The sequence below is a fragment of the Lissotriton vulgaris genome, chromosome 8 (genome assembly GCF_964263255.1).
Source record: "Lissotriton vulgaris chromosome 8, aLisVul1.2, whole genome shotgun sequence".
NCBI classification, from domain to species: domain Eukaryota; kingdom Metazoa; phylum Chordata; class Amphibia; order Caudata; family Salamandridae; genus Lissotriton; species Lissotriton vulgaris.
In genome coordinates, this window is record NC_141696.1 from 1,535,550,650 (window position 1) to 1,535,569,464 (window position 18,815).

Genomic DNA, 18,815 nt, shown 5'->3' on the forward strand with positions numbered 1-18,815 from the left:
AGGAGGCGTGGTTCAAAGCCTCATGGGTATTGATGTTTTTTTTACTTATGTAGTTTTACTTTCATTGGCTGCTGTGAGTTCAGTAAAGAAATTGAGACAGCATAATCAAAAGCCTCCGGTCCTGCTATAGAATTTTACAAGTCCAGTAATGCAATGTCCAAGCCTGGTCTGAGCTAGTGAGGAACGCCCCTAAGACTACAACTGAACTGGGGGCCCAAATTCGAGTCTACGCCTTGGCTAAAGATTCTGTGAAAATCTCTCAGTCTCCCAGTGCCTCCCAAAAATCAATGTGTCCTTGTGTAATGTAACTAGTGTTCATGCAAAGCACTCTAATACATTTGGGTGGGGTTCACGCTATATAAAAAACTGGGGGAAAATCACATTTACAGACTAGTTAGTAGCTTCTCTGCACGCCAGCTTTACTTGCACTTATTTACAAGCGCATCAAAAAACACGACACGTGCAGGCAGAGACAGAAGCACGTGGGATGGCGTGAAAACGCCAGGAAGTTACGTCCTATCACGTGATGCTGCGTGGGTGCCGCCCACGAACCCGAGAAAGTACTTCGCTTAATGTGAACGTTGTCGCTACAGCACTCTTCGACGAGACAAGTGACCTACCAGCGAGCATGCGTCATCAAGGTGTTTCTTCAGCGCATGCTCAATCAAGGGAATACTATTGTGCGCATGCTCAATCATGGGAATGGTTTTGTGCGCATGCTCAATCGTGGGAATACTATTGTGCGCATGCTCAATCAAGGGAATACTATCGTGCGCATGCGCATCAGTTCCGATGCCCCTCTGCTCGCTTTCAATTGTTTGTTTTCATGCTGATGAAGCCGTTGCTTGTGGTGTTTTCTTTCGGCGGTTGTTCAGGGCGGAGCTCCCAGTACAGTTAGTTTGTTGAGGGGACTGCTCGGTGTGCCCTTGTCTCTTGTTTCCTGAGGGGAATATTTTAAACTGAGGTATTTTCTCTTTTTTACGAAGGGTAAATCCACGTGCGTTTTAATGTGTCGGTGCTTTAGGCGAGGGGTGCTGTGTCCCGCTGTTTAGGGATCTCTCCTGCGCAGTTCCAGTTCAGGGTGCAGCCCCTTCTTCCCCTTCAGCCTCTCTCCACTCCTAACACCCCTGGAGCTGCCGTGAAGAGCAGGAAGGCCATGTCCCACCAGGAGCCAAGGAATGTAAGTAAGATATGTGTTGGATGTCAGTAAGCCCATTATATCAAATATGGTATCATAAAACTGTTATAACTTTACCCTGTGGGTGGGTGTCCTGTGGTTCAGCTTACATCACAGAAGTGTGGAATGTTATTTCTTAAAAATCTACTTGCCCAAAAAGCACGATGCTTCATGAATCAAATGGCCTCCTGTTAAATTTTACTTGTCCCTTTTGGTGCCATGCAGTTAGTTGGCAAATTATAGCCCTCTGGGCATGCTCATCTTATATACACACTACTGCAAATGCTAGGGAATTGGAGAGGGTCAATTCTGCCTAGGCCCCTACAGATGTCCAAAGATATTTGGATAGGTCACCACACCCACCATGTCATGGCATGCTCCATGATCGGTGACCTCCCACATCATGGTAGGAATTATACCACTGTGGTGGACTCAGCTGCATTCTAGGACTCCTTTTATAAATAGTACTGCATAGATAGAGACAAGGATCAACATTTAAAAATGCCTCCGGACATCCCACGGAAATGTTCCTTTATCAGTTGGGTGATCTGGATATCATTAAAAAGAGAAGTGTGGATGGTAATCTAAATCTAATGCATAATGTAGCCACTCATTTAAGCTATTTACTATCTAGGCAACATGTTACGGCCTTATTATTGCCCCTATGGGTAAAGCAGCCTTCGTCAGAGCTCAGTGTAATTTCCATGTCTACCACATTAAGGCCATGCTACTAATGGAGCAAACGCTCTCCTTCCTAAGTCCCTTGACTTGTCACTTTCAAAAATAGAATACCTGTGATCATCAGGAGTTTAAGGTATTACCATTGTAAATGGCAATGCCTTTTATTTATGTTTTAAAAATGAAATATAAATAAAGACATTGTCATTTACAATGCCGATAGCTCAAAGTCGCGTAAATGCAAGACCTATTGCATTGCAAATGCTTGTTTTCATTCTTGTAATGTAACGAAGAATACAGCCAACACGTTTCCTCCCAGAAAAAACTGAAGTTTTTCAGGCATGTCAAATGCATAAGACATAATATGCAGTCATTAAAATCACAATGATGGAAAAACATCACATCAAATCAAAATAACATTTTACACAAAACATTTAGCCTGTTATATTAAATGTTGCTTCTGTCTGCAATGGATGAACTCTGAATCACAGTGGCATGTCTGTCAAACACAATAATTAAATGAATAAAGAGACACCGTTGTGAGGACTATCATCTGGTGTAAATTTGTTGTGCCAAAAGAATTCCTTTCTGGCTTTTCAGCAGCTAGATTTTGATAGTGAGAAGACAGCACTTTTCTGCACCTATGATGGGTGCAAAGCTGTGTTAGTCTGGCACCATATTGTGCTGTCATACAGCACTTGTGTAAAGGATGCGCATGAGAGAAGAAAACTGTAGTGTAATGTTATTCTTTTGTTGTTCTCTGCTCGTGCTTATTGTTCTTATCTCGTGAGCGCATGTATGAGCGCATGCACAGAATGTACACATGTATTCTTTTGAATGTAAGGGCGCCTTCAGAAGCCAGGCGTCCGTTGTGTATGTTCAGTTACTGCTTGGACTCCTGGCTGATGAGGCGCTCCTCCTGTGATTGGAAACCTACTAATAAACCTCTTTTGGAATATAATCCTTCTCTGGGATCTTATTAAGACTACTAGTCTTCTACAAAAACCCTGCGTTATATGAACAATTTATGTTCATCATTATGTCTGACCATGCTAATTTTCCGACTGTGGCATAAATGTTCATGATTACAATCTCTCTTCCAGGCACTGCTCACATTCCAGGATGTTGTTGCTGGTTTCTCACAAGTGGAGTTTGAGCTTTTACACAACTGGCAATCGGATCTTTATGGGAATCTGATGAAGGAAATTCATCAAGCCTTCCTATCACTCGGTAAAATCACCTTTATATTTTATGAAAATTTGCACCGTGCATGAATTTCCAGACAGTTTGGTGGTTTATGTTGTCATTGCTTACGTATTGCTAATGCTTTTTTCTATAATTGAGCTACTTTTTTTTAGATATAAACAAGATGTTAAATGGACTACCTCAGAAGATTATTAAAAGCCAGATGGCTACATTGGTGATCTACACAAAGGGTATAAGGGCTTTTCGGATGGTGATGATCGACAAAGGGTACAAGGACTTCCTTTGATGGCTTTGTAGTGTGATAAGTCTATAAAAACATGTGCGAAATCGTACACAGTTTGCTGAAAGTAGTTTGGTGGAAGTGTGTTTTATTTTCTTCTATAAGTGGTTTTAATGTGCAGATCGTTAGAACTGCCTGGATGTGTTTTATTCAGTGTTTAATTTTGTTTGCATTTATTTAAATGTACTTTTATAGTGTATACTAAAAGTATAAGCTCCCAAAGGGCATTTGCTTAGCCCGATTGCTGGTTGAATCAATTGTGGGTAATTTTCAGTAGAACAATTCCTGCACTAGTCTACATCTTGGTTACAGGTGCTTCAAGTTGCAGTTTTTGAGGTGATACTTGTAGTGTGCCTTTTTTGAGGTGGTCTTGGGTGATTATCCTGTTGCATGGTTACTGAGCATTGGCAGCTACCATCGATTGGCTGCAAGAGTTCACAGAAGAGAAGGCTGCCTGTGGCTCACTTGTCTGCAAAGGGGTGGATCTTATGTGCTTTCCTGAAAGACATCGATCAGTAAAAGCGGTGAACTCGGTCTCATTTTCCTATAGTGAAAATGAAAGTACACCATCTTAAGTTTCTATGGTTTTATGCATTAAGACTTCTCTGACCACCATCTAGTCCTCATCTCCCAACATAGAGAGTAAGGATTCCATGTGTATCCTTAGTCCTTTAATTCTTTCATATATTCTTTCACCAAGTCCTAGTGGTAGATAAATCTAAATTTGTGCAACGAATAAGGTGCACAAATTGCACTTCGTTATTATTTAATAAACAGAAAAACAATTGCCAAACATTTGGTAGCCTTCTGTGAAAACTCAAGTGCATTCTATGATTCAGTAACATGTGGAACACCCTTTAGCAGCAATTATAATTCTTATAAGAAGTTAACTCACAAGAGAAAAATTCTCCTTACAAAACTGCTTCATCTCTTTGATGTTTGAGGACCTTCTTTTACGCACAGCTGTGCATCTGTTTGTATGCCACATCATTTTAATGGGGGACTATCACCCGGTAGGGGATTCTGGCGCTGAGCAGGTGTACGCCTAGCAGAGCCTAGGGCCTAGTGGGACTGTGCGAAATGTCAGGTCTTCAGCTTCTTGCAGAATTCAAGAAGTGAGAACGAGGCTCTTTTGTGTCGTGGCTTGTCGTGCCACACCTAAGGAGCGATGTAGGAGAAGGCTCGACCGCTGGATCTGGCTTTCCATATGCATGGGATGTGTGCAAGAAAGAGTCTGGGAGAGCAGAGATGTGTGGAAGGTTTATGAAAGCCGATGCGATTGTTGAGATATGTATACCAGTGTTATGTAGGGCCTTGAAATCGTGGGTGAGGAGCTTGAATTGTGCTTGTTCGTGTATGGGGGGCTAGTGGAGCTCCTCCAGGTGTGGTGTAATAGTTGGTGGAGCGTCGACTATCCTTCCACCTAGACACTCTTGGGACACCCCCCAATCTGCCTTTGCAGCATGGACCTCTTAACATAGGTTTTGGTTCTTTTCCCTGATGATACACCCACCCACGGTTCGAGTGAACTATAGTTACTATATTCTTCCCCATAGCTGTTGCCCTACCATCCCCAGGTACAGGCCCTGCTGTGAACAAAGGCAAAGAACACTAAAAATAAGGCCTCTCAAGGATGAGCTTGAAATTTTGACCAACTCTTCTGATACCACATATGCTGCTTTTTCCACACAGATACTTCTTATAGAGTCATTATGCACTAAGTTCAGTCATCTCTTGGACTTTAAATTGCACCCAATTTATGATCGTTTTGAGTCAGTTAATAAACACCTTGAAAAATTAGACCTGTTCACTTCTGATGTACAGGATATTCAGCCGCCTGCACAAAATACTGCCCAGGGGACAGACTTGTTTAATACACGGTTGTGTAGGGTAGAGGGCTTTAATCGGCGGCAAATGTGAAGTTAAAAGAGGATGCAGCCATATGCAAACTTTTCAAACAGGGTAGAGTAGATCTGGTGCTGTTGATACCAGGGTTGTTGATAACATAAAAGCAGTTCAGCTGCCAGGGATGCTCCCTGCCATCCATTTACTGCTTGATTCATGCCCATATTTGCAGTTTTCGCAAACGTGCCTCGGCCCCTGGAGCTGAAGTATGGTGCCAATGGTTAGATACTAAACATTTTTAACTTTTTAGTGGCGCATTAAAAAAATATTTTCGTTTTTAATTAATTTTAATGTATTAGTTATATTCACTGTATAAGATATGAATTATTTATGTGTATCTATTCTTTTATGATCATTTTGCAAGTGATTTAATAAAGAAATAATTCAATTCACTAGAATAATTTCTGATAAATAAGGCAGCACTGTGATGTATCATGCCACTAAGATTGGCGGGAGAGGGTTAGCCTTACATATTTTGTGAAATCTCGTGCATTTCTGGCCATATACTCGAGTGATAAGGGTCTCCACAATTAGTGTAATGTTCACACTAAATGCCCTTGTTTGTCCTGATTGCCTTATACGTGTACTAGGTATATTTTGCAGGTCACTGACTTTGTGGATTGCTGGTTTTTAAGTTTCTCTATTTGTTAATTTGGAGTTGGAATTTGAGCACAAAAAGGCTTCAAGTATTTAAATATAATATGACTATGGAGCCCACAACTGTTGCATTGGCTTATGCGTAAGATGCATTAGATTGGAGTCCCATAAGAAACCTAAATATTTTGTGGTTAGCTAGTAGTACAAGCAGATTTTGCCAAATTAGTTGTTTTGTTCACTGCTGGGGGTTCAACTTTAGCTATGGAAACATAATGACTAAACTTATTTCCTTAGACTTTTAGTAAATGTGCTGCCACCCAGCTCTTATTGCCATCCGGCCAGATTTTCAGTAGTCCAGTATCTCCAGTAAATGACCTTCTCTTACACACCTGTCATCAGTACATCAGAGCCTCCGTAGGCCATTAGCCATTCAGGATATTACTGAACAGGCCAGCTCATTCCTCAAAAGGGATCTTCGTAATCCTGACTTGAAGCTACTCACTTATTCCAATTCATCCTTTTCACACTTCCACTTTACCTATCACCTTGACTGTGCCCTCTTTCCTGGAATTATTGACCACCAGTGAGACTTATTAAATTACCAACATATACCAGCTGTTACTTACAACTGACTGCCCGTTTATTACTTCCATCGCTTGCTATTTGTTCTGCTGTCTATATTTATCAGTATAAAACATGTTGACTCTGCCATATAAAGAACACTTGTTGCAGTGGCTGCAATTGAGCAGGAAGCTTCTTGATCTTCACTTCTCTTACTCCGCTTTTTCTAAAATTCCATATTAACTCTGTTTGTTTATAGCATATAATATGACTTAAATAATTGAGATCATTCACATGCTTATTTTTTCACTGTATACTTATTTTCTTTAGGCCCTGTGATTTCAAACTTTGTCTTTTCGCTAAAAGAAAAAGAAAAGGAAGATTTTTGCTTCATAGACAATGACTCGGACAGAGGACACAGCGAAGACCATTGTCCAAGTGAGTGAAAATGGGGCGCTTGTGTGTTTAATCAGTAATAGGAGACCGTTTTTTTAAACAGCCACATTAGTAATCACCAACTTGTAGAAAATGTTCACTTGCATAAACAGCACTCGGGTAAGGTTTTGCTGTGTAACAGAATCATATATATTGGATATGGAGAAGTTAATTACAGAGACCAAATAAACCACTAATGTGGACTTTACCACTTTCTGGCTGCTTGTTTTTTATAGATTTCTTTGGGGGAAAAGTTTTAAGGTTTTTACACATACATGAAAAGGAACAGGGAAGCGAAATTACACGATTTTACAAAAGTTACAAACCAGTAAAAATATGACACTTGTCATTACCTCTTCTCACTGTTCTAAAATTATCTACATGTAGATCCTGTATCACATCTGTACCAGAACTTCGCCCCCCCCAACCTCCATTTCTAGGTTTTTATGTTAACCTCAGTTGCTTTTGTTTCTCGAGTCTGTGCCTTTACTCCTTACATTAACAGGATACTGTTTTCAGAAGTCTTTTGGGTGAGCTTTTGCATGTGCCACTTCACAATAATCTTTGAGGTGGGTTTCTTGCAGGGCCACTATGTAAGGAATAAGCTGCTTTGCTACATGGTCCTAACTTGGGAATATAACACAAGCAAGTCTCGAGCCTCCAGGCGCCTCACCTGGAAAAACTGTAGAGAAGTTCTAAAGGGGAATGGTCAATGTCTCTTCATTTGTCAGAGCGTCGTCCTCTGCGCTGCTGTTGTCACCTGTCTTGGCACAAGGCTGGTCCGAGGGAGGTTCTCTCTACACTCCAGTTCCCCCCTGTGGGTCAGAGAAGTGATGCAAATGTTGATTTGAAATTCAAAGGCTATGCCAAACTGATATGCCCATCTATATTTCACATCCTCCTTGCAAAGATTATCTGAATGGTTTGAGTTGCAGTTGTCTCGCCAGGGTGGTGGGGGAGGCATCCTGTAACAAAGACCAGGAAGCTCCCTGGAACTAGGCTGGACCCTGTTGCGAGCCATCTGGAGGATTTTCTTCTTGGTCTTAAAGGACTGTAGCTTGTCTAAAATGTCTCTGGCACGAGTGCTATCTCCCGTCTTCTGTGGCCCTACTCTGTGGACTCTCTCCAGTCACACTCAGGTCGTCGCCCATGAGTCTAGAAAATATGTCCACCAGAAAAGTCTCTAAATCTGGGCCCTATGCCCTCTCCTCCAGCTCCTGATGCAGATTTTGTTGCGTCTAGAGCGAAGTCTTCACACTTGAGGTGGGCTGACTGCAGTTGGGACCGAATATACGCTGTGTCCTATTCTAATGGGGCTACTCGCTGATCCTGATTGTGGCATTTTGCTTCAAGGTCCAGAGCCCTGGCCCCAACCGATCGACGTTACCTGGAAGAGAGGTCAGCCAAGCATTTATGACCTTCCTCATAGTATCCAAGGATGTGGTCTAGTCTGATTGTAGTTCTTCTCTGAGCTCTTTTTAAAATTCTCTTAGCGGTGTCAGGAGGTCTTCTTTAGACAAGGTCATCACTCCCCTGCAGTCTTTTGAAGTAATTGATTGCGCTATTAGACTGGGCCTTCTTCGGTGAAATAGAGGCTGTTGACTTCAAGGGGTGCCAGAGTGACCAATCTGGTTCACAGAAGATCAGAGGGGGGCCATGGCTCTTCAAGAAGAGAGAGAAGCTCTTGAGTAAGTGCAATACTCTCCGTGCGGGATGCTCTACTGACAACCAGGCAATCGGCACAGGTACCTCAGTCCCCGCAGACACCACCAGTTAGAAAGACCATCCCAGGCTGTAGATTCATTCATCCACTCCCACCGGGCGCAGGGAACCAAAGGCCCTTGAGTACAGGAAATCATGTAAGCGAGTGATCCAGCAGGCTGTTGGATATCAAGAGGTGCCAAAATTGTAACCAGATGTGGGAAGCAAAAGCAGAGATCCTGTGTGAAGTGCCTAATGCCAAAGCAAGCTGACAGGGGTCTCATGGGGAAAGGCCCGCTGGCCAGAGTCACTCGGGCCCATGGAGCAGGAGTGCCATTCACCACGGGCCAGCTGGAGAAGGCTTCAGGAGGAAGGAGCCAATTGTTGTGCTCTCTAGTGGTCCATGCCAGCCCCACTCCCCCCGCTGGATGAGTCTCGGCACACACAACGCACGGTCGTCCCACATGGTTTACCGGCCTGGAGGCTGAGAAAAACGGCATTTAGCTTGCCTCTCTCTTACCACACCATCGGGCAAAGCAGCGGTCGCCACTGTGTTCCCCCATCACCCGGCAACTCATGGCTGGCGCCATATTGGAGTCAGGCAGTCGCTGTTGGTTCCGGTTCTGCCCCAATGGTCTGGACCCAGCCTCCACAAATCGCCCACCAAGTACTCCCTGGGGCCGTGGAGAAATGATGAGCATGACTGCTGCCAAGCGTCTCGCTTCTACCCTGCCCGTCGGCATGGTGTCCTCAGGCCACAGCAATGATACTCCCTCAGATAACCACAGTAAAAAGTAAGATGTATACTTCAGCTACCACACATGTTAACATTAATGATGGTGATAGCATTAGATTTGTAAATGCTCAATTATATCGAGCATGCAGTATAGAATAAAGGAAGAGAAAGGTCGCCATTCCTCCAGACTCACCTATTCCTCTAAAGAGAGTCTATTCCAACCAGTGGCCAGTCGTTATAAGCAATAAAAACGGGTACTCCCAATAGCCACGTATCTGTGGAGCAAAGCCATACATGGCTATTGGGAGTACCAGTTCTATACTGCATGCTCGATATAATTGAGCATTTACAAATCTAATGCTGTGGTTGTTTTTCTGGGGCATCTCTAAGATGCCCTCTGAGTGCATTGTATAATAAAGCCCACGCTGGCATCAGTGTGGGTTTATTATGCTGAGAGGTTTGCTACCAAACTTACCAGAATACAGTAAAGCCATTATGGTGCTGTGGAGTTCATAATGACGAACTCCCAGACCATATACTTTCTTTGGCTTTACTGCACTTACAATGTCTAAGAACAGACTTAGACACTGTATGGGTACAGTGATCATGCAACTGTACTCTCACCAGTGGTATAGTGCACCCAGCTAGAGGGATGTCTTACCTATACCATAGGCAGTGGGTTGCAGGCATGGCACACAAGTATGTGTGTCATGTCGACTCATTTTTCTCTGCACCAAAACACACAGCCTGCATTGGCAGTGTGTGTGTGTGTAAAGGTACAGGGCCTCTAAGGGTGGCACAATAAGCGCTGCAGCCCTTAGAGGCCCTCCCTGGGCACAGTGCCCTTGTTGCCCATGGTACCTTTTATAAGGGTCTTATATGTGGTCAGAGAGGTGCCAATTGTCGGTACCAATGTACAGTTTTGGGAAAGAACACATGCCCTGGGAACCTGATTGGCAATAACCCAGGGCACCTCAAGTCAAAGTGCATCCGAAATCTGTGAATAAGTGCGGGGGAGGTTACTGCAACAAAAACCCAGCGTTTGAGGCATGTGGGCTGCTGAATTCATATCTGTGCATAGATCGCCGCCTAGTGTTGGGTCTGGATGATCGCACATTGTTGTCCTGGAAGAGTCTTCGAAGTATCACGAGATAGGTGGCTCCTCCCCTGGACTGCAGTGCGCATGGGCATCGACTCAATCCTCAGATTGTTTTTTTCCGCCATTGGGTTCGGATGTATATTGGTTCACTCTAGTCGGAATCGATATAAACTTTCTTAAGGCCAAAAGGCCTTTGGATTCTTCGTCGGTATAGTCTTGCGTTCGGTGCCTGATTCTTCCAGCTCGGTTCCGAGCCGGATTCCAGAGAACCGCGTGCTTTCGACGCGGAGGGCGCAGTCGACGCCACAGACCCTATCGACTGATCAGCATGGAACGGAGCCCGTTCAAGAGATGTCCCGTGTTCAACTCCAAGTATCCCCACATCGACGTCCACCCGGTGTGCAACAAGTGTCTGTCGCCGGATCATGATGAAGCCAGTTACATGGCTTGTTCCCGTTTTCGATCAAAGAAGACGCTTAAGCATCGACGCGCTGCGCGCCAGGAGGCCCAGCAGACTGCACCGGCGCCTGTGGACATTTTCGATGCCGGGGATGATGAGGGAGCTGACCGGGAAGTTAGTGAAAACCTGTCGAATCCCGCGTCGGAGGTCGACTATAACTATGACGCGGACGCTGAAATGCTCGAAGCGGAAGAAGTCGTCGACGAGGTAGGAGACGACGATGGGGCCTTTGGGGCCCTGGAAGATAGCTCGAGCGAAGAGCTAACTCAGACTGACATTGGGGCCGAAATGTTTCAAAAGGCTCAGGTCGAGGGATCGCCACTAGGCCTTACCCAAGATCTTCCTATGGATTCTACGGCCCCGCCTTCGGGCTCGGCTACGGACATTGCTATTGAGCCGCACCCTGCAAAATCGAAACCGAAAGTAAAAACAACGGTCTCGACGCAAGTGAAAGCACTGGTGCCCCCCTCGAAACCGAAAGTGCGCATTACTTTGGTCGGATCGAAAGCTTTGGACCTCTCGGCACCGACGAAGCAGAAAGGTGTTGTCGATCCGAAGACACAGGTCAAGGGCGTCGAGACGAAGTCTGCCGCACCGAAGACTAAGGTCAAGGTTGTCGAGTAAATCGGCGCGGAAGGTAGTTGACACCAACAAAGGACTCGGCGATCCGAAGGTTCTCGACACTCCGCGCCAACAAGACGAGGCCAAAAGCGGCACAACCCACGAGTCCACGTCTAGTGGTGCCTCGAAGGATCCCGTCGACTCGGCGCGGCCGTCCGCCGCTTTCTCCAAGCAGGTGGCGGACTCCCTAAAGCGCATCAAGGAGAAGGCCTCGACTGTCAGCCCAAAAGATCCTCCACCTTCAAAGCCTGTCGATAAACCTCCAAAAGTGTCGACGCCCATTCACTTCACGTTGCCGCCGAAAGTGGCGCCGAAGGCTTTCACCCCTAGGATGGTCGCCAGCGTGCCCGAGAAGGTGCCCTCGGTGCCGAAGTCGACGACAGTGGTCCCGGCCTTAAAGCATCGACAATCTTCATTGGAAGAACAGCAAGAACATTTTATCGATGCCGAAACGGGCAGACTTTCCCTTCATAAACGGAAAATTGCCCCGGAACAGCCAATGGAGTCCTATAAAATTCCATTAAAGAAAAAGAAGGATTCCACTTCAACTCCTGTCTTGTGGAACCACTTTCTCCACATGGCCATGATGTCTCACCCACTTACTCTGACGTGGACGCTGGGGAAGGTGATGATGAGGATGAGTACAGCTATCCTGTCTACACTGACCCAGATGATACCAATAAACCCTGGGCAGCTGGTGCTGACCCAGGTGATCCACACTCTGCCCCAGACACTCAAATGTATGCTGTGAAAACGTCGCCTACAGAGGATTCTGCAGCGTTTAATGCCCTCATTGAACGGGCAGCTAAAAATCACGACGTACAGCTCCATGCTGACCCCATTGAAGTGGACTTTCTTTTTGACACCTTTTCCGTCTCAGAGAGGACTGTCAAGACTCTGCCTATGTTGAAGGGTGTCTTAAAGCATGCTGGGGAGATCTTTAAAGAGCCTACGAGAGCCAGGGTGATAAACCCTAGAATTGAGAAGAAGTATAAACCGGCACCTAGTGACCCTACTTACATCAAGGGACAGTTGCCTCTGGACTCTCTTGTTGTTTCTAATGCCCGGAAGAGGGCTAACTCACAAACAACTGGTGATGCTCCTAAGCCAGATAAAGAATCTAAGGTGTTTGAGGCATCGGGGAAAAGGGTGGCAGCTCAGGCGGCCAATATCTGGTGCATTTCAAATACACAAGCACTTCTAGCAAGGTATGACAGGGCACACTATGACACACTGGAGACCCTGTTGCAGCACCTGCCAGACGAATACAAAGAGGCAGCTGAGATGCTTATCCAAGAGGGGAAGCTGATATCCAACGCTTCTATTAAATGTGCGCTGGACGCGGCTGACACCGCGGCCAGAGCTATAAACACTAGTGTCATGCTGAGACGACATGCCTGGCTCAGAATCTCAGGATTTAAGCCGGAGATACAGACCACCATTCTTAATCAGACGGTTAATCCCGATCACCTATTTGGCCCAGAGGTGGACACCACCTTGGAGAAGATCAAGAAGGACACTGAAACTGCTAAGTCCATGGGGGCTCTGCAGTTCAGGGGTGGTTCTTTTCGTCGCTCAAGCACTAGAGGTGTTTCCAGAGGCCAGCTCTCCCAAACCACACAGTACTATAAAGCCAACACGCAGACCACATACACCAAACAAAATCGAGGTGGATATCGTGGAAACAGCGCCAAAGGCAGAGGTCGTGGAAACAACAACTCGAGATCCTCCGCCACTAACAAACAGTGATGCCTTGTCACTGCCCCCGACCACGTAACACCGGTCGGGGGAGACTCCAATGGTTCCTGCCAGTCTGGAAGTCTATCACCTCAGACAGGGGGGTCACACAGCTTATACAGTACGGTTATTGTCTGGAGTTGACATCCACTCCACCCAACATACCCCCAAGACACCGTCCTATGTCGGCCGAGCACTTGCACTTATTGCAGCAGGAGGTCCTCGTCATGCTGCAAAAAGGGGCAATTGAGCTTGTGCCTGTGCAAGAAAGAGGTACAGGGGTTTACTCCCTGTACTTCTTAATACCAAAGAAGGACGGGTCCCTCAGACCCATACTGGACCTCAGACCCCTCATGACCCTGCAGCAAGTCCTACCGTTGCTCAGTCAAGGGGATTTTCTCGCAACCTTAGATCTGAAGGATGCGTATTTTCATATTCCGCTGCACCCGTCACACAAAAAATACCTACGGTTCACCATCCACAACCAACATTATCAGTTCAAGGTTCTGCCCTTTGGGGTCACCACGGCACCCAGGGTGTTTACAAAGTGCCTGGCGACAGTGGCAGCACACCTGAGGAGACAGAACATTCACGTCTATCCTTATCTGGACGACTGGCTCATCCAGGCAAAGTCGGCCCAGCAGTGTGCCGCCCACATGTCCCACACCATTCACCTTCTTCACGATCTGGGATTCTCACTGAATTACCCAAAGTCCCACCTGCAACCCGCCCACATACAGCAGTATCTGGGTGCGACAATAAACACTCTGGCAGCCACAGCACAGCCGAATTCAGTGAGGGTCAGCAGCATTCAATCGCTGATACAAAAAATCAGACCTCAACACTCGCTTCCAGCACGTGTGTTCATGCAGTTGATAGGCATGATGGCCTCCTGCGTCTCCATAGTCCCGCACGCGAGACTACATATGCGTCCGCTTCAGGAGTGCTTAGCACGTCAGTGGACTCAGGCTCACGGACAATTGAAAGACCTAGTGTTGGTGAGCGGTCGGGCATACAACTCTCTGCATTGGTGGAATCCACAAAACCTTTGCAAGGGACGACCGTTCCAAGAGCCTGTGCCACAGATCATTCTGACAACGGACGCTTCTCTCCAGGGATGGGGAGCTCATGTACTCCACTACACTGTGCAGGGACTATGGACACCACAGCAAAGGAAGATGCACATCAATGTTCTAGAACTGATGGCTATCTTCATGGCAATGAAAGCCTTCAAAGTACATCTGTGCAACAAGGTCGTGTTGATCCGGACGGACAACATGACGGCAATGTACTACATTCAGAAACAGGGAGGAACACACTCTCCACAGTTGTCTCATCTGGCTCAGAGCATGTGGAAGTGGGCCATTCAGAGAAACATCTTTCTCATGGCAGAACACCTTCCAGGCAAGGAAAATCAAATGGCGGACCTGCTCAGCAGGTACAGCCACCAAATGCACGAGTGGGAGATACATCCATCAGTACTCCACCCGTCCTTCCAGAGATAGACCTGTTCGCCACAAAGGAGAACGCAAAATGCAGAAGCTTTGCCGCCAGGTTTCCACACCCACAGTCGCAGGGCAATGCGATATGGATGATCTGGTCAGGCAAATTTGCGTACGCTTTTCCCCCAGCACCTCTAATACCGCTGGTGGCACGCAAGCTGCAGCAGCACTCGATGACTCTCATCCTGCTTGCTCCAATGTGGGCTCGCCAACCATGGTACACCACGTTTCTGGAACTGTCCGTGGTGCCGCATCAGCGGCTGCGCCTCACACCCAGGCTTTTGACGCAGAGCCATGGCGACATTCAGCATCCAGATCCGCAACAGCTCAACCTGGCGATCTGGCTCCTGAGGTCTTAGAGTTTGGCTACCTCAACTTACCTCCTGACTGTATGGACATCATCCGGGAGGCAAGGAAGCCCACCAAAAGAGCATGCTATGCGGCGAAATGGAAGCGGTTTGTCATTTATTGTGCAGACCACAACATTAACCCGCTGGATGCATCTATTCAAAACATCATTTGTTATCTCTTACATCTGTACAAATGTAATCTGGCCTATGCTTCCATTCGTATACATTTTTTTTTTAAACACCTTTATTAGAATTGTACACATCATACACAGGTTCCCGCCTACAACCCACCTGGGCCGGCGAAGCGACAAAGTTGGAAACAGTCGAGCAGTTGGTAAGACAATGTACACAGCTTGATGCCGTTAACCCAGGGGTACAGCAGCGTAAAATCACAGTGCGACCATTAAGCTAAATGTGAGTCCGCAGCTGGGCCATCCTCGCCCACTTGCAAATGTACCCCAGAAACGTAAGAGGGGTTAGGTCACGCAGGCCGGGTGCTGCACAGACAGAAATGCAGGTGTATTTTGTATTTTTTAAACTCTCCAAACTCCCCGAAAGAACCTCCAGACCCCCCCCAAACCACCCCCTCCTGTCCTATCTGTCCACAACCCCACTCGATGTCAGCAAGGGTTCGCCTAGGCCACGTCCATGCCCCCTCTCCACTTCCAGGTTGCAATACCCTTGGGGTGTGTCAGGAGGAGACTCACTCCCATCACTTCTTCTTAAATCGGAGTCTACCACTCGTCACCTGCCTCGTAACAGCCGGGTATCACTACTCCACCCGGCCGTCCCCCCTGCCCTTCAGTCGTCCTTTTCTCCCTAGTGAAGTAGTGAAGGCTATCCTTGTGCATCCTCTCCCTCTGCACCCTGCGTGTCCGCTACCTCCTCCCTAGCATATCTAAAGGTGTTATACAAACCCCAGAAGTTTTTTGGTCTGCTGGTGGGGGGAAGTAGCTCACTGTAGTGCTCCGCTTGCGTGCAACAGTACACCATGGCTCTGGCCCATCGCTTTTTAGTCGGGGTCGGACCTCTCATCCAACACTGTGCCACCTTGCGTCTCGCCAGTAACCATCCCATATCCGCCAATCGTCTACATGCCAACGGCAGAGGTTTCGAGTAGCCCAGCAACGCCAGAGCTGGATCAACCCGCAGTTCGTGCTCTAGTATTTCACTGAGTTCCGAGAAGACCGCAATCCAGAACTCTTGTATCTGGCGGCAATTCGATGCCATATGTAGGAAGTCTGCCACCGGTGCGTGACAGCGCTCACATTCTGGAGATTGACGGAGGCCATAACGGTGTAGTCGTTCCGGAGTGTAATACACTCTCTGCAGAAATTTGAAGTGGATTAGTCTGTGTCTTCCATTCAGAGACACTTTTTTTGTATTACTACAGCAGTACATCCACATTGCGTCATCTATATCTATTTCCAAGTCTCTCTGCCAGGCTAACCGGGGTTTGGAGGGTTCCTGCGCCCTGTGTGAAGTAATGCACTTGTTCAGATGCGTCGTCAAGTGCCGCTGGGAGGGGTGAGCTACGACGTAAGCTAGTTCCGGAATGTCCGACAGCTCCGTCATATCTGGCCCCAGGACTTCCCTCAAGGCTCCTCGAAGTCTATGAATTTGGAACCGCTGCAGCAGGGTCGGGTGCTCCACCCCTAGGGCAACCTGGTCCCATGTTTTGACCTGGCCGTCCGCAAACAAAGCGCCCGCCGTATTAATCCCGAGGTCATGAAGTGCACGAATAACATTCCTGTCTCCGATGGGAGCCAGCCATTGCATCCACTCCACCGCCATCGCGGGGGAGTACAACAGCACTTCGCCCGTGCTTTTAACAACGCATTCCATGCATGGTTTGTGGCCGTTATAGAATCCAGGATGCCCACTCGGCGGTCCACAGGGGCGCAGACCGTGGCTGGGAGCGGAAGAGGCTCCGCAAATAGCCGCTCCATCCGAACGTGCGGTATGTTCTCATCCCCATGAATCCACGTATGTAGGTGCGTAGCCTGAGCTACCCTATAGTACCGTTCCAAGTCGGGTGCGCCGAGTCCTCCCAGTTCGTACGGCAGTGTGAGCGTATCCCATCGCACACGTGCCTGCTTACCTCCCCAGGCCAGCCTAGTCATTAGTTTCGTCACATTTCGAAAGAATATTCGCGAAAGCACTATGGGCAAGGTGGAGAACAAGAACCGCGGTAGAAGCACCATTTTCATGATGGCCACCCGGCCGAATAAAGAGAGCGGAAGCTTCCACCAGCGTTCCACATCGTCTTCACACTTACTGAAGGCCACCCCATAGTTTTCCTTGAAGAGCACTTCCGGGTCGGTATGGATCATCACGCCCAGGTATCGTACCGGGTCCGTGGTCCAGGTGAGCAGGTAGTCCATGTCGAAGCGGTCCGTCACCGGAGTCAGAGGAAACACCGCGGATTTCTCCCAGTTCACTCGCAATCCCGAGAGGGCACCGAAACGTACCACCTCTCTAAGAACCGGGGCAAGGTTCGACTCTGGGTTTCGAACGTATAATAGCGTGTCGTCTGCATAAGTAGAAATGACAATTTTGTAGGACGGGAAGCTAACCCCCCGATACCAATGGTATTCCCTCAGAGCGCACGCCAGCGGTTCTGCCACCAGAGCGTATAGCAGGGGGGACAGAGGGCATCCCTGTCTTGTTCCTCTGCTTATGGGAAAGGGTTCCAAGACCCGATCTCCATGTCGTACCCACGCTGTCGGCTTCCAGTACAGAGCACCGATCATCTGTAAAAATTGCTCTCCCAGGCCCATATGGCCGGATCATGAATGGCCATTCGACGGAGTCGAACGCCTTCTCCATGTCCAGGAAGATGGCCACCGCCTTCGCGTCTTGACGAACGTGTTGCATCGTGCCTAGTACCGTTCGAATGTTGTAAGACCGGTTTCTCCCCTGGACGAAGCCGGCCTGCTCTGGGGCTATTATCTCCGGAGCAATGAGGGATAGCCGGGCAGCCAGCACTTTAGCATAAAGTTTCGCATCAACATTTAGGAGAGATATCGGTCTATATGAACTGCAGAGGTTAGGGGGTTTACCCGGCTTCAAGATGGCAACCAACTGGGCTTCCCTCATCGTTCCCGGCATGCTGCCCTCTTCGCCTATGTCGTCAAATAAAGACAGCAAGTGTGGGATGAGTTTTTCCTGGAAAGCTTTATAGAACCCCACAGTCAGGCCATCAACTCCGGGAGCGCTGTGAGACCGCATGGAAGCCAAGGCCTCAGAGACCTCGTCCGCCTGAATGGGCGCCATGAGGAACTCTCTGTCCGACTGTGCCAAAAACGGTAATTGTATATGTTCCAGGTAGTCGTCTATGTCGGTTTCCAAGTCTATGGACCTGGTGGAGTATAGGTCGGAGTAGTAGTCACGGAAAACAGAGATGATGTCCACGTCTGTCGTGACCGTGTACCCTCCCGGGGTATTCAGTTCAGTCAGCCGGGGAGCGCTCTTTTCCTCGCGCAATATTCTGGCCAGGAGGGAGCTGGGGCGTTCAGCTTCCCCATAGGTCCTCGCCGAGGCGTATTTCCCCATAAAACAGACCTCCCTGTCTGCTTCCTCATTAAATTCCGAGACCAAAGTCCTAATTTCGGGGCTACCGCGGGATCAGGGTCCGTAAGGAGTCACGCCTCCAAGATGGCCAGTTGAGACTCCAAGGCATGAAGCCGCTGCCGAATAGCCTTCAGAACGCTGGAGTGTTTGGCCATGACCACCCCGCGGATGAACACCTTGAATGCCTCCCAGACAGT

At 47.7% G+C, this 18,815-nt stretch overlaps 1 protein-coding gene across 2 annotated transcripts in view; it reads left to right on the forward strand.

Moving 5' to 3' along the window:
* Positions 1-762: 762 nt before the first annotated feature.
* LOC147700306 (uncharacterized) overlaps positions 763-18,815 on the forward strand; it is a 100,196-nt gene continuing 82,143 nt past the window's right edge. Inside the window, exons 1-3 of one of the 2 annotated variants that reach the window (XM_086935678.1) lie at positions 763-1,180; positions 2,959-3,085; positions 6,735-6,842. In XM_086935678.1, the coding sequence (XP_086791804.1) occupies positions 1,157-1,180; positions 2,959-3,085; positions 6,735-6,842 (259 nt within the window). In that variant the 5' untranslated portion in view covers positions 763-1,156. The remainder of the gene's footprint in view (positions 1,181-2,958; positions 3,086-6,734; positions 6,843-18,815) is intronic. The other variant, XR_015299398.1, reaches the window with a different exon arrangement.